Source organism: Xyrauchen texanus, chromosome 31, assembly GCF_025860055.1.
Source record: "Xyrauchen texanus isolate HMW12.3.18 chromosome 31, RBS_HiC_50CHRs, whole genome shotgun sequence".
In the NCBI taxonomy this organism is placed as follows: Eukaryota; Metazoa; Chordata; class Actinopteri; order Cypriniformes; family Catostomidae; genus Xyrauchen; species Xyrauchen texanus.
The window spans coordinates 21,246,127-21,272,286 of record NC_068306.1 but is presented as its reverse complement, the minus strand read 5'-3'; the positions used below and the strand labels follow the sequence as shown (position 1 = coordinate 21,272,286).

General features: G+C 39.5%; 3 protein-coding genes and 1 long non-coding RNA gene across 5 annotated transcripts in view; 3 read left to right on the top strand and 1 right to left on the bottom strand.

Annotated features, from left to right (window-relative positions):
• Positions 1–26,160, bottom strand: part of LOC127624720 (tetratricopeptide repeat protein 1-like) — a 472,844-nt gene that overhangs the window by 381,296 nt on the left and 65,388 nt on the right. The window lies entirely within an intron of this gene.
• On the top strand, positions 3,452–6,829 carry LOC127624727 (solute carrier family 23 member 1-like). The gene is made up of 2 exons (XM_052099584.1): positions 3,452–4,203; positions 5,823–6,829. Exons 1-2 carry the CDS (start codon positions 3,983–3,985, stop codon positions 6,022–6,024), a joined length of 423 nt encoding a protein of 140 aa, XP_051955544.1. The 5' UTR covers positions 3,452–3,982; the 3' UTR covers positions 6,025–6,829.
• On the top strand, positions 7,371–8,601 carry LOC127624733 (uncharacterized). The gene is made up of 3 exons (XR_007968217.1): positions 7,371–7,631; positions 7,776–7,871; positions 7,994–8,601. It is a non-coding gene; the product is annotated as an uncharacterized LOC127624733 (long non-coding RNA).
• Positions 19,798–26,160, top strand: part of LOC127624718 (cyclin-J-like) — a 30,632-nt gene continuing 24,269 nt past the window's right edge. The window contains exons 1-2 of the mRNA XM_052099571.1: positions 19,798–19,984; positions 20,596–20,691. Of these exons, the coding sequence (XP_051955531.1) occupies positions 20,614–20,691 (78 nt within the window). The 5' untranslated portion in view covers positions 19,798–19,984; positions 20,596–20,613. The remainder of the gene's footprint in view (positions 19,985–20,595; positions 20,692–26,160) is intronic.

Here is a 26,160-nt window from a genome sequence, read left to right as displayed (position 1 = left end):
GGGTCAGAGCTTTAGGGGTGCTGAGCACCCAATGAGCCCCACTGCCACCACCCACCCTCTTTTCACACAAAAACAAAAAATATGACTATTGAAAAATAACTTTATCATTTTAACATTGGTTCAACTAACTCTAAACATTTTTTTACACCTTTTCAGAGCACCAGCTTAGTTGTGAGAGTTCACACAGAAAGCCCCCTGTAACAAACACAAAACTGACCGTTAACTCCATGTGCCTCCTTTTGTATCAACAGTCATCAGATTGGTTAGATTAGATTCAACTTTATTGTCATTGAACAAAGTAACAGGTACTTGGACAACAAAATGTAATTCATCTTCTGTAAATTATTTACAAAAAATGGTTCTTGAAAGGCTCTTTTTTGTGTGCCAAACTGAGTATGAGGGTATTGAGGCAGCTTTAACTGTTTAGGACCAGTGTCCTTATCGCCCAAGTCTGAACAGCTCTCTTCTGTCTCTGCTGCTTTGGCTTGGTGGTCTCTATGTTGCACTCCCTCTGTCTCTTCATTTCTTTCACTAGTCAATTCCCTCTCATCCCCTAAGGACTCTCCCTGTTGTTTTCCTCCTCCTTTATTATGAAAAAACGTGGTGTAAAATAATGTTACAAAAAGTAAATGTAATATAGGCTACTTAATGCCAATAAGTTAGTATAGGAGTATGAGTAGTTACTGTTTTGCTTGCCACTATTCACTATATGTCAATTTATTGTTGTTGTTTCCTCACCTGGTTCTTCCTGCATGCTCTCCCTTTCCCTTTCTCCTTCTCCATCTCCCTCTCTTTCCCTTGGCACTGACAATCATACACAAATATATTGTAGGCAGGAGAGTTGAGGTCAGTTTGTCATGTCACCAAAATGTTATGGAGACCATTTACAGATTCTAAGGATATGATCAAAAGGCACACAGAGGCGTGTCATTTTAAATGTCTTTATTATTATTATTATTATTATTATTATTGGTCTTAGAAACTTTTTTAAATCACAAACATCCTTTCACAAGAGAAGCTGTATTCTCCATTGTGGGTTTGTATAAAATAAATAAATAAAAAAATAAAAGCAGGGGACCATTGCCTAGATAAGTAATTTGATACAACAACAGATAGCTGGTTTGCATTATCTGTTACTTTAGCTTAACACTTTTCAGAAGAACAAAAAAAACAAGACAGAGGTCATTATGGACTGTCTCTAGTCTCTCACCTGAATCTGTCTTTTTTCTTTTAAAGAACTGTTGTATGTCCATTGCTCACTGGCAGGCCACACACACACACACACACACACACACACACACACACACACACAGAGAGAGAGAGTAATGCTAGGAGTTCAGGAGTTAAGCCTGGTTCAGGTTAAATCCTCTGTGTGTGAGGAATGAATAAATACAGCAAAAGAAAAACATTAAACTTTCTTTTATTGTCTAGTTTGATAGTCAGCCACAACTGAAAAATAACAGATATAAATCTAGGAATGAATAACAATTCATTTAAAAAGCCACAGTGAGTGTTTTCACACATACTGGTGGTATACAGTGATATGTTTGTTTTACTCTGGTCCAAACGCCAGGGCTTCATGTTTCCATGACGACTGACCAGAAAAGACGCATGTGATGTCATGTTTACATGACTCCCGATTGTTAAAATGAGTATCAAATTAACGATAAACTTTAACAACAGAGGCACACGTACGCACTACACAGGTAAGCAGTTTATTTGTCACGCTGCTGTTTTTGTTTCACGCTCTGGCAGTTAATAAACAGAACTGCATGCGTCTTGCGGAAGAACATTGTAACCGGTGCTACTTCTACCCGTTTATGACTATGGACGAGTCACCCAGGTCCTGTGCTACTCCACAGCGGCGGCGTTCACAGTGTTCGGAATCGGAACAACTCTAGGTAAAAGGAAAGAAGTGTGAGACACAGCTTTGGAGCAACTTAGTTGATTAATGGGTTCTCACTCTGCATGTGTTTCACGCTGGATGACGGTCGTGCTGAGCGGTGCAGGTACAGAGGAGAAGTAGAAGAAGAGAAGAGGATGACACCATTTGCTAAGCGGGTATGTTTTCATTTTCATCCTTAACACATACATTTTAAACCACAAACTACGGAGTATGTTTTGGACATTATTTAATCTTGTCAAAGACGAACAAAAATTTTAGAATAACAACATTTCTTACTCCAAGTTTTAGGGGTGCTGAGCTCCTTTTTAGGGGTGCTGAATCACCCCTAAAAAGGGGCTAGCCTCGCCCTTGGTCAAATCCATGTTGTTTTATGTTGTTCCAAATCTATATGACTTTTTTTCTGAAGTGGAACACAAAATTAGATGTTAGGTAGAACGACAGCCTCAGCCACTATTCACTTTCGTAGTACGGAACAAAGATGCAATAAAAGTGAATAGTGACTGAGGCATTCAGTCCAACATCATCTTTCATGTTCAACAGAAGTATGTCATGTATAGAAAGGTTGTCTGTGAGTAATGCCTCCTGCACACTACACGACTTTCAAAGATGTCGGATCGTGGTACCGTTCATATTAAACAACTGTCTGTCTTGTCATGGAAGTCGTAGCTTTTTCAAATTACATGACGAATCTGCGACAGGGGTGAACACATTACAAAACATTTCACTATCCCCGACAACTCTACCTGGACAGAATACATGCGAGAAGTGATACGAGATACGAATACGTTATGCATTTCAGAATATGCTGTGTATATTTTTAACCGCCTAAAGGCATCATATATTTTATTGGTTACAATATGAAAAAAAAACTATTTGCTTACCTGACTGTCCAAGAGAATTGGCAATTTCTCTCCAACTCTTCTCTTTCTCCACCCGGTTGTGGTACAGTTCAGAAGAAACATGAAATAGGCACTAGTGCTCCTGCCAATGTTCCACAAATTTTTCCTCAATTTCTTCAGTCCAATGAGACTTTCTTGATACCGCAGCCATGTTAGTTGATGTTCTGTTTCAGGTACATCAAGACTGCTACCACTGAAACTTCCCGTGCCCAGTTTCTTGCTCTCTATTTGGCTGTTGGTCAACGTTGCAGTTGTATTCAGTCAAATCACATTTCACATTGCACGATTTGGACTCGCAGACATGTCCAGATATTTAACATTCTAGATACCACGCTGATATCGGCAAACTGTCAGCACTTCTCTCAAAGCGTCTTTGATAGTTCATACATTGGGATCGTCATTCAAAGGAGTGAGCTCCGATGTGCCTATGATTTTAGGATTTTGTCAGCGATCTCAACAAAACTGTCGGCGAGCGAAAATCGTGTAGTGTAAACTCGGCATAAATGATGACAGAATTTTCATTTTTAGGCAACCTATGTTAGAGCTTCTATACTCTAGAGAAAGTTGATGGAGCTTTTGACAAATAGGAATGTGTAAGATTTGTTTTGAGGGGGTAAAAAGAACAGAGTGAGTTTGAAATCAAGCGGGAACAGGATCAATTGGATTGGACAGCTGGACCAGCCGGACCAGCCTCTCTGAAATTCTCATTGGTCAACGGATGCCAATGTTCTCAACCTCTGGTGAAATTTGGCAATTCCTTGCAGTTTCACCATGCATAGGCATACTTGCACACCATCTTAAAAGCCTGATGCTCATGGTACATGGCACTGAAATAAAGCAAGATAAGCCCAAAGACATCTTTCTAAGGCATACATTATGTACATACAGTAGATCTACTATAAAAAATGGCACAAACAGTATACACTAACACGTCCTGTGTGAACACCCCCTTACCGAGGGAAAGAGTTCTATTGATTTTCTATTGAAAATCTGTTTTATTGTGCAGATCAATCTGAGTCAGAGTTCACGTTTAACACTGGTTTTGGATTTCACAGAGGAGATTTATTCTGATTGGGTCTTCCTCTCAACACTTCGCATGTTTTGCATCCACGAATATGAGAGGTGCTGCCTAAACAACATCTAAACTTTGAGAACTAGTTGTCATTGCCCTTCTGGTATGATGGATTTTCACCTGTGTGTCAATGTTCTGCAGATTCAGTGTGCTATCATTGTATCTAGCCTGATTGAGGTGGTCATAGGGCTGACTGGAATCCCTGGGATTCTGCTCAACTCAATTGGTCCCCTGACTGTCACCCCCAACGTGTCCCTTATCGGATTGTCTGTCTTCCAGACAGCTGGAGACCATGCAGGCAGCCACTGGGACTGCCACTCTCTGCTGTGAGTCCTTCTTTAAAGACCCCATTAAATCTTTTAGTTTTGAAGCTATTTACATGTTGTGTGTGTGTGTGTGTGTGCCACCCACCCCCTCGTGTACCGTTCTGGCCTTCATAGGTGCTCGCTAACAGCACTTGCCCCTACAGTCTGTTCAGGCTAAATGGGGGATCTTTGTCTTTGTGTGTGTGTGTGTGTGTATACACTCACCTAAAGGATTATTAGGAACACCTGTTCAATTTCTCATTAATGCAATTATCTAATCAACCAATCACATGGCAGTTGCTTCAATGCATTTAGGGGTGTGGTCCTGGTCAAGACAATCTCCTGAACTCCAAACTGAATGTCAGAATGGGAAAGAAAGGTGATTTAAGCAGTTTTGAGCGTGGCATGGTTGTTGGTGCCAGACGGACCGGTCTGAGTATTTCACAATCTGCTCAGTTACTGGGATTTTCACGCACAACCATTTCTAGGGTTTACAAAGAATGGTGTGAAAAGGGAAAAACATCCAGTATGCGGCAGTCCTGTGGGCGAAAATGCCTTGTTGATGCTAGAGGTCAGAGGAGAATGGACCGACTGATTCAAGCTGATAGAAGAGCAACTTTGACTGAAATAACCACTCGTTACAACTGAGGTATGCAGCAAAGCATTTGTGAAGCCACAACACGCACAACCTTGAGGCGGATGGGCTACAACAGCAGAAGACCCCACCGGGTACCACTCATCTCCACTACAAATAGGAAAAAGAGGCTACAATTTGCAAGAGCTCACCAAAATTGGACAGTTGAAGACTGGAAAAATGTTGCCTGGTTTGATGAGTCTCGATTTCTGTTGAGACATTCAGATGGTAGAGTCAGAATTTGGTGTAAACAGAATGAGAACATGGATCCATCATGCCTTGTTACCACTGTGCAGGCTGGTGGTGGTGGTGTAATGGTGTGGGGGATGTTTTCTTGGCACACTTTAGGCCCCTTAGTGCCAATTGGGCATCGTTTAAATGCCACGGCCTACCTGAGCATTGTTTCTGACCATGTCCATCCCTTTATGGCCACTATGTACCCATCCTCTGATTGCTACATCCAGCAGGATAATGCACCATGTCACAAAGCTCGAATCATTTCAAATTGGTTTCTTGAACATGACAATGAGTTCACTGTACTAAAATGGCCCCCACAGTCACCAGATCTCAACCCAATAGAGCATCTTTGGGATGTGGTGGAACGGGAGCTTCGTGCCCTGGATGTGCATCCCACAAATCTCCATCAACTGCAAGATGCTATCCTATCAATATGGGCCAACATTTCTAAAGAATGCTTTCAGCACCTTGTTGAATCAATGCCACGTAGAATTAAGGCAGTTCTGAAGGCGAAAGGGGGTCAAACACAGTATTAGTATGGTGTTCCTAATAATCCTTTAGGTGAGTGTATATGCATTTATTGATAACTCATTTTGCGCTGCATTTATTTATGTCCTACCTAACTTCCTGTTTCAATAAGAAATGTCAAATGGGGTCTTTAAATGTGTTTCATGCTCATAATTTATCTCTATATGGTTTCCTTTTTTATTTTAATGACCAAGGTTCCACACCTTTCTTAGAGATCTGTCCATGTGTTTTGTCATTTCAGATGCATCTTCCTCATAGTTTTTTTTGCTCAGTATCTGAGGAACTGGGCTTGTCATTTCCCAGTCTACACCAGAAAGAAAGGCTTTCACATCACACGTGTGCACATCTTCAAGATGTTTCCGGTACAGGCCAACATTCAAATTCGCAGATGTCAGACTAGCCAGCTCCATGCCAATTACTTCAGCTCTGCATGTAGTTCTTAAGTCATCAACCATAATAAGCCTAAGCGATAAATCAACCTCAAGCAGAGGCGCCTAACAGATTTTTGATTACACACAATATCTTCATTTATTAGAATTGAATTAAATGTCCTGATCTGAACAAAGTTCACTTGCTTTTCACTTCTAATTGATTGTCTTGCTCTCAGTAGATCATCATGGCAATCAGGATGGTATGGCTGGTTTGCTATATTCTCGCTCTGACCGACGTGCTGCCAGAGGATTCAAATCAATATGGCTATAAGACTTGCACTGACTCCCGGGGCGATATTATGAACCAGGCACCATAGTTTAGTTTCCCTATCCATTTAAGGAACTTCCCTGCCACCCTTAACCCACCCATCATTTATAACGACTTGTTTAGCAGCAAATCTCACTTGTGATTAATATCTAATCTAAGCTTTCACTTTTTACTGGAAAATAGGAAGTAGGAGGGTGATACAGTATGGGGCAGTCATGTTTTTGTTGGGAACCATTTGGGAAGTTTACTGCTCTCTTTGCCTAATTGCCTGATCTTTCCTTGGAGGGATGTTCTGCACCTTGTTTGGATTCCTATATGTTTGCGCAGATGTTAAGCTTCGTCCACAAGGTGTCAGTCAAGAGCCAAAAAACTGTAGGCCTACCCTTTAGATTTTACATAGAAGTGAATGAAGTCTATGCAGTCTGTATACTGTATTAGATCTCCGAAATTAGACTAGATACTGTATCAAGAATTAAATGTTCAAACATTTTGTTGTTGACTGGTCCATATTTTAGAAGGTCTATTTATTTTGTGTAGCTTTAAAGGAATAGTTCACCCAAAAATGAATATTTTCTCATCATTTACTCAACCTACTGTTGTGAGATATGAATGACTTTCATCTGCTGAACTCAAATGTAGATTTTTATCAGCTCTTTTGGTTTTTGGTTGAATCTTGAAGATGTGCACATGTGTGATGTGAAAGCTCTGTAGGTCAGTACAATGCAAGTGAATGGTTGCCAACATTTTGAAGCTCAAAAAATCACATACTGAAAGTATAAATAAAAGTTCCAGTGGATAAATCTGTGTCTTCAAGAAGCAATATAATAGGTGTGGGTGAGAAACACATTTCATTCACATTCTTCTTGTTGTGTTTTTGCTGATTTACATACAATTTCAAGCAAAAAAGGGCTTAAATTTAAATTGATTTTATCTCACCCACACCTATCATATCACTTCTGAAAATATGGTTAAAACTCTAGAGTCATATGGATTACTTTTATGATGCTTTTTGGAGTGTCAACATTTTGGCACCCATTCACTTGCATTGTACTGACCTACAGAGCTTTCACATCACACATGTGCACATCTTCAAGATTCTTCTAAAAATCATAATTTGTGTTCTGCAGAAGAAAGTCAAATTATGAGGGAATTGATTTAACTTTGGGGTGAACTTTCCCTTTAATTTATTGTCTGTGTTGGTCTTTCAACAGGCATGATCACAGCTGTTGGATTGTCAAACCTACAGAGTGTAGACCTAAACTACTCCAGAAATCTTTTTGTGCTGGGTTTCTCCATGTTTTCTGGCCTCATGTTGCCTAAATACCTGCTCATCCAGGCCTCATCAAAACAGGTAAATGTATTGAGAGTGTATCATTGTTTAGCCTGAAATGTTTAGATTTATTTTTGTTTGCATAAAATATTGGTCATTTAAGAAAGCTGAAGCTATAGTCCCCAAAACTATGAATAGACTGGTTCTTTTGAATGATTTTAACAGGTGTGGTTGAGCTAAATCAAATTGTCACAGTGCTCCTGACAACAGAGATGTTTGTAGGGGGATTCATAGCATTTGTACTGGATAACACAATCCCAGGTATGCATCAGTCAGGCTCTCAGTATTCAAATACGTTGGATACGTTTTAAACAAAAGAAATGTTAACTCCCAAACAGCCATCCCTGTTGTTCCACATCACTGTGTTTACATTTTGTCTATAGGCCCCAGAAAAGAGTTTGATTGAATGGGCGGATGAGAGTTCTTCTGGAGGAGACACAGTGACAGCAGAAACATATGACTTTCCAGAGGGGATGTCCCACTTTCCAAGGCTTTAGGTCATCACGGTGCAAGTATAAGGAGGAGGAGGATGATATGACAATGAAGGAAGGTGTTGAGATGGATGCTCCAGTTGAAATGGCCTGCATTAAAGTGTAGCGATATTCCTTAATTAGACTGCGTTTAATGCAGCATCATTTCTTGTGTGCAACTGCACCAATTCTTTTTTTATATAAATATGTTTCTTTAGTATTGCATCTAAAGCACAGGATAATAAAATGCTCCATAAATGTATGGATGCATACATTTTAACTAATACATCGATGAACAGTTTAAGGATGAATGATTGCTGTTTTTCTAACATACAACCAAATGTGAAAGTTTTTTTATAAATTAAGCATTAGTTGTTTTATTGAAATGACCCAAAAACAAAATGAAGGTCAGGTTTTTCTAATTTATTACATCTTGATTGTGTATAAAACTACCAAGTGATTAGCACTAAACAAAATGTGTTCATTAATGTTTTGCTTCTGAAGATATATATATATATATATAGAGATATGAGATATATATAGAGAGACAAATAACTTAAAACAAATAATGTTTAAAATACACATAAATGAAATGTACTGTATATACATATTATTGTAACTTATATAATGTTTATAAATACCAAAAGTGTACTATGTACCGTGTGCCCTAAGATTGTCACAGATAAAAACAAATATGTGCTTATTTTCAAATATAACTTTACATCAACTCTCTTATGTCTAGAATCTACAAAGACTACAAAAACATTTGTTAATTTTTCACACCTTCACGATTTACAACAACAAACTGTAATGTAGTGTGAAATATGGGACCTGTGTCAAGTAATTTTTACAATGGTTTTGATGCCATGGTTTACTACAGTGTTTGGTCTAATGCTGTATGGATTTAGCATCTTGCCCGAGGAGCTGCCCTGTTTAATTTTTTTTATTGATTTGAAGGAAATGTCTATATATTTTCAAGTCCTCAATTTCTTAGACATGACTTTTGTCATAAATACTAAATGTAATGAAGACTTTCAAGTCCCTTGGTAAGTCTCAATAGTCCAACGAGAGATGATTTGAGCCTTTCTCCCATTAAAAACCCTACTCTGTTTGTGTGAATGCACATGCATCTTGCAACATTTCAACAGATATAAACAGTCTCACCCATGTCAGTTGACAAGTCCAGAGGTACGCTTTTTGAAATAAGGAGTGCTGAATGCTGTACTAACAAAATACCCTTTCAGCTTTAATGCCGAAAGGCCAGGGTAGCAGATGGTCAACATTTTTCACTCATTCAGAAGCTTATAAACCACTCTGATCCAGCATTTAAGAGGCACTGGGTAATCTGATCCGTGGCATGAATTAATATATTCTACAGTCTCCCATCAGGTTTCATGGTCTTGGTGGTGGGAGCACCTGAGGATGTGACTGCACGCAAGGTAAACAGTGTGGGGTTTACATGGGTGGGATGTGAAGAGAGGCAAAGGGTATGGCACAGGGTGGGGGCAGAACAGCACTGGGTAGTGTCTGTTGTGGCAATAGAACCTCAACATATTGGCATGTTACTGGATCAAACAGCATCTTGCGCTGTGGCAGCTCAGGCATGTCCACATAGAAACAACGGCCAGTTTCCGGGTCTAGCAACAGGTGCCGAGGGGTTTGTCCTGCGACTACACTTCCTCCTGCTTCTGGATACAAAACACCTGCACCCCCCAGCCTGGCCGCTGCACTTAATGGAGCAACAAAGCTCGTGTTGTGTTGGCTTTCTTGAGAAGGTATTTTCAGCCCTGTCTCTTCATTCTCAGCTTGATTTCTTGAGCCATCTTTTGGGCATGTTTGGACAAGCATATTTCCATCCTCCAAGAGGGATCTCAATAGGGGGATATTACTTTTTGATGTAGGGGGCTGATTATAATGTGGTGTTTGAAACAAGACAGGCCCTGGAACGTAGCCATGAATGGCTCCAATATGATGCGAGATTGCCTGGTAGCCCAGCAGATTGGCATTGTAATAAAATGAAGGAAGCATTGGTGTAGAAGCAACTGTTAGGACACAAGCAGACAGAGGTCCCACTGAACTCTGTGACCTGGGAGGCAGACACAGGGTCTGATCATCACTGATTATCTTGTCACATTCCTGTTGCTCAGAGCTTGCTGTAGGTGAATAATATTGCATTGCTACTTGGAGACCATGTAATGCAGCAGTCTGTTGATCCTTGTTAGAGCTAATGGATGTCTCATGTTCTGCCTTGTTCAACTCTCCTTTTGTAGCCAGATCAGTAGAGGGTCCCTCTCTAGTTTGTATTGCCAGGTCTGTCCTGTTTCTTGGTTTCATGTTTATGTCACTACCTAGAACATCAGCTTTACTAATGTCAAACTGGCTTTCTGGTGTCTCTGTGGGCTTTGTCGTGGCACAACTGTTTGCTTTGGTTACACTAATCGGACTGACCTTTGTTAATCCAATGGTATGAATTTTGTCATTTGATTCCACAGGAGGCATCGCCTTAGTTGAGCATCCTCTGGGTGCAGAGTGATGAGAGGCCAGTTCTTGCATTCTGTCCATTGTAAGAGGTGGAGTGACCTTCCACACCTGGTGCTTTTCATCTTGTCTATATCCCTTTCCCTTCCCTTCACCCTTGCTTTTGCTTTGATTGTGTATTGATGGCTGAAAAAAAGAAGCTGTCCCATCCAATCCAGGGGTTGATTCTCTTGGGCCCTTGAAGGACATGTTATATGTTTTTTTCACTAGACTCCTCATGTCTCTTACTACATGTACAGGGGCCAAGGTTTTCAGTTTCCCTTGGCTTTGCAAACTCAGGCTTGAAAACTGTCCTTGTGGATTGACTTCCTCTCTGTCACTCTCTGGCACCTTCCCAACCCCACCCTCATCAACTTGGGGGATTGTATTTTCCACTGCATTTGCTTTCAAATCTGAGATTTGGCAGGTAATGTTTGTAGGACTAAGTGTACTTTCTTTTCTGCCACCCTGTTGCCCCTGCTTTTCCAATGCTCTGGTTAGTGTTTGAGTCAGGGGTTGGGATTGTTGTTTATGCATTCTCTGCCCCGTGAGGAATTCTTCAAGTGCTGTTTTAACAAAGGCCTGTGTGCTGATGGCTACATTTGTTGCTTTACTTAAATTCCTTGCTCTGCCTTTTGCTGAGTCACAAGATAGCTTTGCTTCAGGGCTGAGGTTAGAGAGCCACACTGCCTCCTCTCTAGGGATCAGCTTCTCTGCTTTCGCATTTTCTGAAGAGGCAGTTATTTCAGTGCCATTGCCTTGAATTTCAGACCTGCCAACTCCACTTAACAGAGGGTTGAATCTATGTTTGCTTAATGGTTTCGGTTGTGTTTTGGAGTTAACACTGCTATGCTTGTGCATACGGCTGCACTCTGTTTGAGGACCACTCTGGTAAAAAGCACTTTGATTCGGTTTGCTAGTTTCAGCATATACATCCTTGCCAGACAAAAACAAGCAATCATCATTGGTTGTTCTGCTGTTCACTTTGATGGAAGCAAAATCCTTATCAGAAACATCCATGCTGCAAAGATTTTGTTCATTTTGCATCTTTTTTGATAGGACACTTGTTATGATGCAGGAAGCCATTTTGGTTTTGCTGGATGTTTCATCCAAGGAAAACGACTTCTGAAGTTTTTGCTTTTGTTCGGCCTGGACTGACCTTTGATTAGCCACATGAGACTCTTGGTGAAACGCTGCAGGGGTGCTATGCTGCCACTGAAATATGTCTCGAGAAAGCGAAGGTGTGTTTGAAACCTGAAGTGTTTCTTTGTTGTTTTTGTTGACATGCGACTCAGTTGTGTCCCTTCTCTTCAGCTGGATTTGTCTTTTCGGAACAGTCTTTAAGCCTAGGTTTACTTCTTCTGTGGTTTCCAAAGCCACATCAATACACTCAAAGCTGCTGGATTCTGAGCAAGCAGATGTACTTTGAGTGTTCTGCATTTTGAAAGAAAGAACATCTTTTGTCCAATTGTTGTGGCTTCCATCAGAGTGCTGACTTGAACTGAAAGCATGCAAGTAATCAGTTTCAGAACTGGAAGATCTTACCTGGGCCAGGTTAACAAGGCCCCTAACCTCACTATTGGCATCAGCAAGCTTTGTTCCCATGCTGGTTGTTCCTCCTGTAGTGTGGCAGGGTTGTGTGGGAGAGTGGTCTGTACTGCCAGACACTTTGTCAGCTCTGTCTTTACAACCTCTGTGTAACAGCAAAGCTCTGTAGCTGGAGTTGGTGCCTAGTTGCATGGATACACTCTGAATAACAGTGTGGTGGGATTCTTGACTTCTGCTTGCTGGCTGTGGGTGTTGAGATGCAGTTTGCAGATGCTTTTCTATTTCTAGACCTGAGTGACTGCTCAACCTGCTTCTTTCTCCAACTCACCACTCTACCCTGACCCCCCCCTTCTTGTCCATATGACCTAGAATATGCCTGCCACTTTCAAGCCTGCATTCAGCCCTGAGTGCACTCAGTCCTTCTCTAGTTCTTTGCTTTTGTGTCGAGTGGTCCTCTTTTGGCTCTCTACCACCATCCTCCTGTTTTCCCTTGCTGTATTGATTTCTCTCAAGTATAATCAAAATAGTGTTGGAAGTGAATCTGGGTTCTGAGGAGTTGTGCTCCTCAGCGGTTCTAATGTTAGTGTGAAACACAGCTCCACTGACTTTGAAATTATCTCTTGGTCTTACTGATGAATATTTTCCTGGTGATTTAAGTGCTTCAGAAGTCCATGGCTTTCATATGGTGTCTGTAGAGACTGTGTTAACAGACTGCAAATACTCATTTTGTGTTCCTTGCCACAGTCACCATCAGCATGCTCACTGGGTTTCTAAATACAATTATTATCTAATTACTTATTTTTAAACCTAATTCACAATCGTATTTTATCAAACTACACAGTTTCATTTTCTGTTAATTTCCTATAAAGCTGCTCTGAAACAATGTGTGTTGTGAAAGGCGCTATACAAATAAAAATGACTTGACTTGACTTTTATGAGATGTGTATTAATGCAAATTTAATTTTGATGTAAAATTTAGTTGTGTCAGAATAGATAAGCAACTGGAAACACAACTATTGCAGGAAGCACTAACTGTTAAATTCTTTGAAAACAGATGTGCATTTCATCTCTGAATTGCTTGTGTGTGTTGCCAGCCAGCTCTGGGACTTGGAATGGGACTGAATTGGACGTGACTGTGCAGGGCATGACAGCTATGGCATTTGACCCACTTGGTCTTGGCTGTGCCTGATGGTTTAATGACATAATATAATGGGCAGCACCGAATACAAGACTGCTTCATTTTACACCAGTCGTACTCCAAAAGATTCTCAAGTGCATGATAACACATTCATCAATCCTGAGGGGATCACTGACACTGTGGTGTTAAGTTGTGAGAAGTGTATAGCATTACATTAGAGTTAGGAGCATTAGCCTACAACATAACCTCCATATTAGCATTTCACCCAGCAACTATGATAAAATATTTATTCAATTTATTTTTAGCACCTTCCTTTGTACTTTTAAAGGCTGTTAACAAAAGATAAATAATAGGACTGAACATTTCCAAACAAAGATTTTCCTTAATTAGATTGAGATGCTTTCCAGATGAAAAGATCTAAAACAGATATCTCAGAGATGTACGTGTGCTATCAAGTATCAAGAGGTTCACTGTATTAACAATAAATTCAGTATGGTATTTTGCCAGAAACTAGGGTTACCATTTGTTAAGAGTTTAAATTTCATCTTAATAAAATAAAGAAAAATAATAAAAAAAATAGGACTTCTGTCTTGTTCATTAGTAAAAAAAAACTTTAGGCCATAGTGACAAAATCTGAAATTGTTGCTAAATGTCTAAATGACCAGATCTGAAGATTCAAATATGCTCTGGACCAGTGGTGTAGTAGTGTCTGAAGAGTTGGGCACATTGTGAATTTATGAAGATTAGAGAGAATATATGTACACTTAATAAATAAATAAATAAATAAATAAATAAACAGTGCATTCCGTTAGTAGACTGAAAAATTCCGGGTCAAAATCCTACTCGTCGTTCTGGCAGCCATACATATCATCACTTATTTTAGGTGGGCATATGCAAAATCCTAAGAGAGATATAAGCCAGCATATACCCTAGACTACACTACTGCTCTGGACATTGATTAAGCATTGCTGCAATAAGTCCTATGCAAGATAAAGAGCATTTGCCTTGTTGTCCATTAAGCTTGATGCAGTGTCTACAGTCCTTAGAGTTCCATCTGCTGGCCAAATACAGACAAAACACATAGCCATTCATAGGCAGACAGGGGGGATCTTCATTTAAAGGTGCAATATGTTTTTTTTTTTTTTTTTTGGCCAATGTGTGAACTGCTTGTAACACAGCTTAAAAAATTAGCCATTCCTGGACTTCCTAGGTTACCTATTAAAGCCTGTAGACTGATTTTCATGTGAAGGGAGCGGGTCAGTTTTGCCGGGAAAATCCAAAAGATGTGACATTTATGTGCACTCCCGAGAGCCCTGCCTCAGTAATATCTTTTCTTCCACTATTAAACAACAGATAGTGTGCAACACTAGGAAACGTTATCTTAGAGATGGAATCCTGCAAACGTCCGGCTCCCAGCACAACACCTGCTCCTACACAAACTCAAAGTAAGCCAAAAAAAAAAAAAATATATATATATATATATATATATCTACTGAATCCCTTCTAGCTAAGCAGGAACGTGATCATGGTCGAGCAAAAACTAGAGTGAAAATCTGATTGATCTGTGTCATTTTAGCTAACTTCATCTTGCCTGCTAACGCTGACGAATTGCAAGCTACCTTGATGTAGCTTTCAAATAATTTAAACAATCTTCTCTTTATAATAAAAGTCAGGTATACAGGGTCAATTTAAGCAAATACACTGATTTCTTGATAGTAGTACAACATATAATATACAAGACATACAATAGTGCAACATAACAGTGCAGCGCAACAGTAAACTGTCTGGTATAGTTCGGTAGTATGTAGCTGTATGTGTGTATCATTATGCTATGTTAGCTGATAAGTAGCTTTAGTTTAATCTCAAAGTTAGTAGTAAAATAATCATAACTGTGTAATTTTAATTATGCTACCTCATCTGTCAGCATGATGCCAGTGAATCTCGTTCATTCTCTTTGAACATTATGTCATTGTTTTGGATGCTCGCTCAGTCGCGTCGCTATGGAGTGTGTGCGTGAGCATGAGCAAAATGTAGCTGGCTGCAGTTCACTTAATGGCCACTAGTGTCATTAACAAGGGTTTCTGAATCTTACGATACATTTTATATAAACTTATGATAAATAAATAAATAAAAATGTATATAAAGTTAAATAAAGTTATGAGTATATACTGTGTGTGTGTGTGAGCACACCGATCAGCCACAACTTTCAAACCACCTGCCTACTATTGTGTAGGTCTCCTTCATGCTGCCAAAACAGTGCCAACCCGCATCTCAGCATTCTGAGATTATATGGAATTCTTTTCACCACAATTGTACAGTGCAGTTATCTGATTTACCGTAGACTTTGACAGTTCGAACCAGTCTGACCATTCTCTGCTGACCTCTCTCATCAATGGATGTTTTTTGTTTTTGGCACCATTCTGAGTAAATTGTAGAGACTATTGTGCGTGATCCCAGGAGATCAGCAATTACAGAAATACTCAAACTAGCCTGTCTCATTAAGAAGGGAATATACACTTTTAAACAGGATAATTTGTGTAAATTCAGTTACTATTTTGTCATTTGTGGCATATACGGAATGTGAGTACTGTTATGTCAAATTAAATATAGCATCTTCGTGTATATAGCGACTACCACACCTGGAGTTGCAAGTTCGAATCCAGGGAATGTTGAGTCATCCAGTCAGGCTTCATAAGCAACGAGTTGCCCCGGTTGCTAGGGTGGGTAGAGTCACGTTGGGTTAACCTCCTCATGGTCGCTATAATGTGGTTCTCGCTCTTGGTGGGGTGCGTGGTGAGTTGTGCGTGGATGCCACGGAGAATAGCTTGAGCCTCCACACACACACACTGCATCTCCACGGTTACGCGTTCAACAAGCTATGTGATAAGATGTGCGGATTAACTGTCTCAGACGTGGAGGCAATACAGTCTAGATGATCCCACAAAAGCTCATTGGGGTTAGGATCTATAACACTCTTTTCAAATTATCTGTTGTCCAATGTCTGTGTTTCTTTGCCCACTCTAACCATTTCTTTTTGTTTTTCTGTTTCAAAAGTGGCTTTTCTTTGCAATTCTTCCCGAAAGGCCTGCACCCCTGAGTCTTCTCTTAACTGTTGTACATTAAACTGGTGTTTAGCAGGTAGAATTCAATGATGCTGTCTGCTGAGGACATGTGAGGCATCTGTTTCTCAAACTAGAGACTTTTATGTACTAATCCTCTTGTTTAGTTGTACATATGGCCTTGTTAGAACCAGTTGTCCTTTGTCTTTGAAGACTGTAGTGTACACCTTTGCATGAAATCTTCAGTTTTTTGGAAATAAAGCATTGTATAGCCTTCATTCCTCAAAACAATGATTGACTGAATAGTTTCTAGAGAAAGCTATTTCTTTTTTTTGTTGTTGCCATTTTTTACCTAATATTGACCTTAATAACATGCCTATTGCACACTGTGGCATTTCAAAAATAAACACAATGTTAAGCTTCATTTAATAAACCAAATAGCTTTCAACTGTGAAAGTACAATTTCTAGTACTAAATTAGAAATTTAGCATGATTACTCAAGGATAAGGTGTTGGAGTGATGGCTGCAGGAAATGGGGCCTGTCAAGATTTGATAAAAAATAACTTTTTTCAAAACGTTATGGTGCATTACTGTTGGTTACATCAGTAATGTCCTGACTATATTTTGTGATCAGCTGAATGCCACTTTGGTGAATTAAAGTACCAATTTCCTTCTGAAACAGCTAAATCTGTACATTATTCCAACCTTTTGGCTGCCATTGATACATGTTTTCCAATGGAATATTCAAAATATTAAATGAAACAAATGACAATAAAATGCAAAGTAATATTTTAAGTAATAAAAATACTTTTTGAAGTAACTGTATTCTGATTGCCAAAGATTTAAATTGTAACCGTAGTGGAATACAGTTATTAATATTTAGTATTTAGTATTTGTAATCCGTTACATGTGTTGCGTTACTTCCCAACCCTGTATATATATATATATATATATATATATATATATATATATATATATATATATATATATTTTAGGGATGCACTGATGTATCTGCCAAACATCGGTATCGGCCGATATTCGCCTTGTTGGCTGACATCGGCCTATTGCAAATACGATGTCATTCACCGATGTTTATCTGTCTTGGTTATTTGCGGTCGACTTGGACAACAGTTGCCTGCCCAGCTGCAGTTTCGGAGATGATCCAACAGGTGGTACTATAATACCATCCACAGCCACTGGCTAGACATGATTCTGGCATGACGTAAGAGGGCAATGGATGCTGGGCGAACATGTGGTTTATTTTCAAATAAGTGCAAGAAAATGGTGTGGGAGTATTTTACTGTCTGGTCTGTGATTTAGTGAAAAATTCTGCTGTATAGCACGCTAAAAATGCTCTTGAAAAAAGTTATTTTTCGCAAAAAGAATCTTTGTTATTTGAAAGAAGGCTATATTAAACGTTGTTTCATAAATTTGTATAATTGAATTTGTGTTCATTCAATGATAGTGTGATGCAGAGCTGAAAGATTTAAAAACAGCTCATTTATTTTTTATAATGGAGATTTCTTTGTTTCACTGGCACAAATGGTTTTGATCCAGTGAAACAAAGAAATTTACCTTATAAAAAAATAAATGAAATACAAGTTATGATCACTATTTTAAGAATGTGAAATGTCAAAATAATAGTAGACAAAATGATTAATTTCAGCTTTTATTTCTTTCATCACATTCCCAGTGGGTCAGAGGTTTACATACACTTTGTTAGTATTTGTTAACATTGCCTTTAAATTGTTTAACTTGGGTCAAAGGTTTTGGGTAGCCTTCCACAAGCTCTAAGTTATAAGTCACAATAAGTTGCTGGAATTTTGGCCCATTCCTCCAGACAGAACGTAACTGAGTCTGGTTTGTAGGCCTCCTTGCTCGCACAGGCTTTTCTGCCCTTTTTTCTATCAGACTGAGGTCAAGGCTTTGTGATGGCTACTCCAATACCTTGACTTTGTTGTCCACAACTTTGGAGTTATACTTGGGGTTATTGTCCATTTGGAAGACCCATTTGCAACCAAGCTTTAACTTCATGGCTGATGTCTTGAGATGTTGCTTCAATGTATCCACATAATTGTCCTTCCTCATGATGCCATTTATTTTGTGAAGTGCACCAGTCCCTCCTGCAGCAAAGCTCCCCCACAACATGATGTTGCCACCCCCATGCTTCACAGTTGGGGTGGTGTTCTTCTGCTTGCAAGCCTCACCCTTTTTCCTCCAAACATAATGATGGTCATTATGGCCAAACAGTTACATTTTTGTTTCATCAGACCAGAGGACATTTCTCCAAAAAGTAAGATCTTTGTCCCCATGTGCACTTGCAAACTGTAGTCTGGCTTTTTTTTTATGGCAGCTATGGAGCAGTGGCTTCTTCCTTGCTGAGCAGCCTTTCAGGGTTTGTCAATAAAGGACTTGTTTTACTGTCGATATAGATACTTGTCTACATGTTTCCTCCAGCATCTTCATAAGGTCCTTTGCTGATGTTCTGAAATTGATTTGCTCTTTTTGCACCAAATTACGTTCATCTCTAGGAGACTGAATGGGTCTTCTTCCTGAGTGGTATAATGGCTGCATGGTCCCATGGTGTTTATACTTGTGTACTATTGTTTGTACAGATGAACGTGGTACCTTCAGGCATTTGGAAATTGCTCCCAAGGATAAACCAGACTTGTGGAGGTCCACAATTGTTTTTCTGAGATTTTGGCTGATTTCTTTAGATTTTCCCATGATGTCAAGCAAAGAGGGACAGAGTTTGAAGGTAGGCCTTTAAATACATCCACAGGTACACCTCCTCTCAGAAGCTAATTGCCTTGAATTTCCCAAGCTGCTTACAGGCACACGTCTGACCCACTGGAATTGTGATAAAGTCAATTAAAAGTGAAACAATCTGTCTGTAAACAATTGTAGATGTCCTAAAGACTTGCCAAAATCTGTGGAGTGGTTTTTAATGACTTCAACCTAAGTGTATGTAAACTAATGACTTCAACGGTGTGTATATATATGTATATGTGCTTAAATAATACCATAGTGTGCGATTCATATTGACGTTTAACAATAATTACTTTCTACTTTGTAAGTCCACATTACCACCAAATAAAAATATTTATTATTGATAAGATTTTTCCTAAGATTATTTTTTAATCTAGTCAACGTTCTTCGCTTTCCTCGAGTCAAGTCTATATAAAAATAAATCTAATTTGAAAGAAACCACAATCGCCTGTAGATTTAGACAATAGTCTAAAACACATTTCAGTCGTGTATCCATCACTCTAATGAGTTGATCAATCCTAATGTATCTTCGGTGCAGTTACGCTTATGTCCACGGACTCCTCCCTGTTTAGACCGACCATGCAGCTCCGTACACCAACAATCAGTCAGATGTCCTCCTCTCGCTCAGGCCGCTGGGGGAGCACATTACTCGGGACGGCAAAAAAAGTCAAAGGGGACAACTTGGATACACACGCGGCTGTGTTTTAATAAAAGCCACCCAAGCTCACACGAAAGCGACTGTGTTATAAACGAGAAGAGTTTTCTTTGATATGGGTGATGTTTTGAAAAGTGCCCCCGCGCTCAGTTGAGGGATTTAACTTCAGTATGCGGCAGTTTTGAAACAAAGGGTTCTGGAGCGTTGTTGTCTTATTGGTAAGACGGGCTGTTATATATGTTTTAATGAAAATGTTTACATTGTTTCTTCTAATATTTTACGCACGACTGCTCTTTTTGTTTGCGACAGTCATGGTTGATAAACACTTTTATTAACTCTTCGCTTTATTCATTCACAACTGTGATGTATATACTTTGTAGCGCCGTAGTAAGTGGCTCGTGGCGTGCTGCAGGGCTGGGCTGAATGTGCTTCGCCGGTCACTTTCATTTCGGACCTTTTAGTATTTTTTATTTATTTATTAATTTTTATTTAGAAGTAAAGTTAATTTCAGATACACTAAGTTTATCTCTAAATTGTTGTATCCCCGTAATCAGTTGAGTCTACCTCAAACGAAGTCGTGATTGCAACCTCGCCGTACAATGACCGGCTGTGTTGTTGTGGGATGAACTGCTTGAACTTTGCTTGCTGACTTTTAAAAGGTCGCAGTATATTTTGAATTTGCGCCAGAGTTTCCACCAATTGCTTACTTGTATTGTGCCTTTAGTTCCACTGAATTACTGTGGAATTTTCTCATATAGTGCTGTGGTTTAATGGTTAAGGTGCTTAAACTGAGCAACCCTCCCTCTCGCTCTTGTTTGTGTTTGTTCAGGATTACAGCCCTTTCTGGATGGGAAAAATGGAACCAGAGGGCCAGTGGTGGAAAAGCCAGCTCGCAGTGGACATCCATCAGTCACTGCGAATTAAGGTGAGTTGCACAAAAACTGGTGATTTTAGTTCAACATTCACTATGCATCACATTGCAGTTTAAATACAGTTGTCAGTATCCAGAGGCCTGGACCATGAAGCTGGTTTCGGTGGCTAGTCAGGTAAGTTTAGTTTGCCTCAATCCCAGGTTTTAGGTCCCATGAAAGTTGGTTGGCTTTTAGCTGTGTTCACCGGCATAGCAGTTTATGCTACAGTACACACAACGTATAACCTGCTCCATAGCAGGTTTTGTTCTGGATTACAGATCAATAACAGATGCTGAACCAAACAGCTGTGAGTAAAATGACATCTCTGATGCAATCAAGTCACTTGTGTCTTTTAAAGCACACTTTACAAATAAAATCTTAGGGCGTTTTCACACCTGCTCGTTTGGAGCATTTGATTCGGAACCGTGTGTTTTCTCTTCCTTGGTTTGGTTCATTTAGGCATACACTCACCTAAAGGATTATTAGGAACACCATACTAATACTGTGTTTGACCCCCTTTCGCCTTCAGAACTGCCTTAATTCTACGTGGCATTGATTCAACAAGGTGCTGAAAGCATTCTTTAGAAATGTTGTCCCATATTGATAGGATAGCATCTTGCAGTTGATGGAGATTTGTGGGATGCACATCCAGGGCACGAAGCTCCCGTTCCACCACATCCCAAAGATGCTCTATTGGGTTGAGATCTGGTGACTGTGGGGGCCATTTTAGTACAGTGAACTCATTGTCATGTTCAAGAAACCAATTTGAAATGATTCGAGCTTTGTGACATGGTGCATTATCCTGCTGGAAGTAGCCATCATAGGATGGGTACATGGTGGCCATAAAGGGATGGACATGGTCACAAACAATGCTCAGGTAGGCCGTGGCATTTAAACGATGCCCAATTGGCACTAAGGGGCCTAAAGTGTGCCAAGAAAACATCCCCCACACCATTACACCACCACCACCAGCCTGCACAGTGGTAACTAGGCATGATGGATCCATGTTCTCATTCTGTTTACGCCAAATTCTGACTCTACCATCTGAATGTCTCAACAGAAATCGAGACTCATCAGACCAGGCAACATTTTTCCAGTCTTCAACTGTCCAATTTTGGTGAGCTCTTGCAAATTGTAGCCTCTTTTTCCTATTTGTAGTGGAGATGAGTGGTACCCGGTGGGGTCTTCTGCTGTTGTAGCCCATCCGCCTCAAGGTTGTGCGTGTTGTGGCTTCACAAATGCTTTGCTGCATACCTCGGTTGTAACGAGTGGTTATTTCAGGCAAAGTTGCTCTTCTATCAGCTTGAATCAGTCGCCCCATTCTCCTCTGACCTCTAGCATCAACAAGGCATTTTCGCCCACAGGACTGCCGCATACTGGATGTTTTTCCCTTTTCACACCATTCTTTGTAAACCCTAGAAATGGTTGTGCGTGAAAATCCCAGTAACTGAGCAGATTGTGAAATACTCAGACCGGCCCGTCTGGCACCAACAACCATGCCACGCTCAAAAAACAAAATTGCTTAAATCACCTTTCTTTCCCATTCTGACATTCAGTTTGGAGTTCAGGAGATTGTCTTGACCAGGACCACACCCCTAAATGCATTGAAGCAACTGCCATGTGATTGGTTGATTAGATAATTGCATTAATGAGAAATTGAACAGGTGTTCCTAATAATCCTTTAGGTGAGTGTATATGAACACTGCAATCGCATTCAGATCCATACCAAAACAACCTTCTGAACGAGGTGGTCTCGAACTGATTGCAAATGAAAGCATGTGGTGAGAATGCAAACCGGACCAACGAACCAAACAATATCCCTATAAAAACCATGAACATTCTTGATGGATCTGCGGAGAAGAAATCTATAGGTCAGCACGTTGCTGAAATTCATAATCAAAATGTGGGTAGAGCCTTTTGGCAACTATATTAGATGTAATTTCACATTTAAAATAGCAGTTACTTTATAATTCCTGAGGTTAATAGAACAGTTGCTTTTTTCTTTGGGATGGCGGCAAAACAAACACAGATGGTATGTTGTCAGCAACTTTGACAGATGTAAAACATCTTAACTGTACTTTTCTTCACTCTTTCTGATTTGTGTTTGTGAGAGCTCTGTGTACAATAGAACAGGCTTTTTTCAATACAGAAATAATGTGAAAGCAGTTAATGACAGAAAAATAACCATGATGAAAATTATACAGCTCCTATCCTTCCAAGTGACTGATTTTATTTGCAGTGCAACCTCTGACTGGAACATTTTTTGCCATGCAGAAGCTTTTTGCATAACCGTGACCGTAAAGGTGTATCATTTTAACCAGTATTTGGATGTTAGAGATAATATCTGAACAGTACACAAACTTTGACCAATAAGAGGACAGTTTGCTCACGTGACCTTTATTAAAAAATGTTGGTCCGTTTTTAAATCTTGGCTTTTGGAAATGAACCGAACCAAGAAGAAAATGCAGCATTGTAACAATTTAGCCTCTATACTGGAACAATTTAAACAAGCTACAGATCTGAAAATGCCCTAGAAATCCACAAAATTGACACTTCATGATAAATTATTTATTTGAGAATCTTGATTTTCAGCAGATAATGTTGTATTTTATTTAAAGTTTAATTGCTTTTCATTTACCCTCTTTAGCCATTGCAAAAAATATCTTAGATTATATAAACATAATATATTAGACTATCTATAAACCAGTAAACTGGATTAATATGATAACTGCAAACAATTAACATTTTTAAAATATTAAAAGCTCAAGATTGCTATGGAAAGGGTGAATGCCTCCCAAACCCATTCTTTCTTTCATAGACACAAGATTAACATTCAGTTATATATGAGCAGTACACAAAATATATCTTTTATAAAAAGAACAAATACATCATCTTATTGCATACCATATTTGTTGCATGCCGTATTCCAAGTGCTCACTTTTTAATTAATCTATAGTACTTTCTAAAGTTTTATTTTATTTATTTATTTACTAAAGACAATGTATAAATTGTACATCAAGAAAGAGAAATAAAAAAAATCCCTCAATGTTAATTTGAATAACCATATCAAATAACCATTCACAGCATATTCTATAAATAACATGTGTAATTCATTCATTTGAATGTTATATTTTATTTCAAATAAAGTGGAAAGTTAAGGCATCACCTTTTTATTTATTTATATATATATACATTAAATGAGAATGAATGATTATTGTAACATGGTTCTTAAGATGGGCAAGGAGGAGGCGGGTTACCAGCTGAACAGTTTATGTAAAACTTTAGTCAAACATAATATAATCTGCAAAACAAACAAAGACGACACACACAGCTTTGTGTATCTCTCTCTCTCCATTATCTCTTTTTAAAACAATAAAAAAAACTAAATTATTAAAAGCATCTCATGTTAACACAGCCTATGATCACTTTTGTGGTTGTTTAAACATATATTGTTGCTGCTCCCAGCTCTGTACTGAATAAAATAAAATCTCTTTCTCTGCCCACAATCAATCTGCAGCAATATATTTTGATGGAAATAAGCAAATACTGTGCTTGACTCTAAAACCAAAAGAGAACATAATTCTACAAGGCACATAATAAAACATGTGGATGAAACAAGATCTAAATGTCACCCTTTCCAACAGATTCACGGTACCCTCTCATTACATATAGGTAGTTCCTCCTTAGGAACCCATTCATACACTGACTGTAAAAGCCACTGATACACATGGTGTAGACATATAAGGCACCGGGTGTGATGGCTTCAGTCTCCTAGGCAACAGTGCAGAGGGGCATCAGAGAAGGGTGCAGGGACAGCTTTCACTCTTCTGCTTGCCAGCGTGATTAGAAGGGAGCGGTGTACTCTCCGTTTCCTGAAACTTCCTTATTGCTCGCACAAGGCATGAAGGCTTCATCCACATTGTAGAGGCTCTTAGCTGATGACTCCATATAGTGGATCCTGTAGCAAACAGTATCTAGCAAACCCTATGGCCTCCTCTCTTGAGATCACTCTCTGCTGGTCAACATCTGATTTGTTGCCCACAAGGACCATGGGAAAGTCATCTCGATCCTTCACCTACAAAATCTGAGTGTGAAATTTCAGAATTTCATAAGAACCGCTTCTATCATTTAGCACAAACACCAGTAAGAAACCCTCTCCAGAGCGCATGTACTGCTCTCTTATTGCTCCAAAGTCTTCTTGTTCTGCGGTGTCAGGGATGTCTAATCGTGTCTCCTTCCCATCCACAGTGCAGATTTTAGTGTATTGTGTCTTCAATGGTTGGGTCATAATCAGACACAAAGATTGAATGAATCAGGACATTGAATGGGAAGGCCGCTTTTGCCCACACCTCCACCGCCTACGACCACCAAGTTATATCTTTCCTCTGTTGACCTGGTCCTCCTCCTTCTGCAGCCATCTTAAGTAAATTACCCTTGTGCCAAGTTTGCGACTCGAAAGTCAGACAACTTTAGTCCCCTGCCAAACCAGCAAATCATCTTCACAACTTTAATGGGCTGTATGTGTAAGATTTAGCCTACAAATTCTGTCGATGTTCATGCGATTTAAAACTATATTTACTGATGGAGATAAAAAGCGAATTCCAGGCTTAAAGGAACGTCTGCTCTCTGGACTCTTCTTGGTGATGTATGGACTCTTGCTTCCATTGGTTTTTTTCATGACCAGGGGCAACTTTTTTTTTTTTTTAACCACCAAAAGAATTTTCAACAAAACTTAAAACGTTTTTCAGCTTAACAAAACTATAACGCGCACACAGCTCCGTGTGCTCTGTCATTCCGATGGCGGAATGCACACATTTAGCGGCTATGTGCACCCCTCTCTCTCAATCTGGCATCTCTGGCTCCTCTTTATGTCTCCTGGATAATTGCGGTAACTCGGCACCAGGCGTCCGTCCGAGCGGCCCAAACCACCCCCTGCTTGTCAAATAACCCCAACGCCCAATTCAGGCTGGGGAAACTTTTGTTAACATTTCAGACTTTTATTGTTAATTTTAAATGTTACTTTCTCCATTTTTGGTGTTTTTCTGAAATTATTTCTCTCCATCTTTGAAATTGTAGGGGAGAATGTATTATATATTTCTTCCCAGTCTTGCTGATTCATTTTTAGTTTTAATTCATCCTCCCACCTACATGTAATTTAATTCTGTGTCCTGTATATCTTTGTTTTTTATTGGATTAGTTGTATTGTTTGTGTCAGTTATATAATTTATTAATGGATGCATTTCCTTTAGAGATGTCCCGAGCGATCGACCGCTATTCATCTTAAATCCGCGATCGGCCGATCGTGCCTAGATTTAGGGCAGCATACAGGCAATCACACATACACTGCTCCTCTAATGAATGAGTGCTTTCTCAGCCCTTGAAGCATAACAGAATGGCCTATGGAGGGTGAGTTGTTGGCAATTCTAAGCATTCACGAATTTAAGTTTCAGACATTATGCAATTGAGATGAATATGCCGGTTTA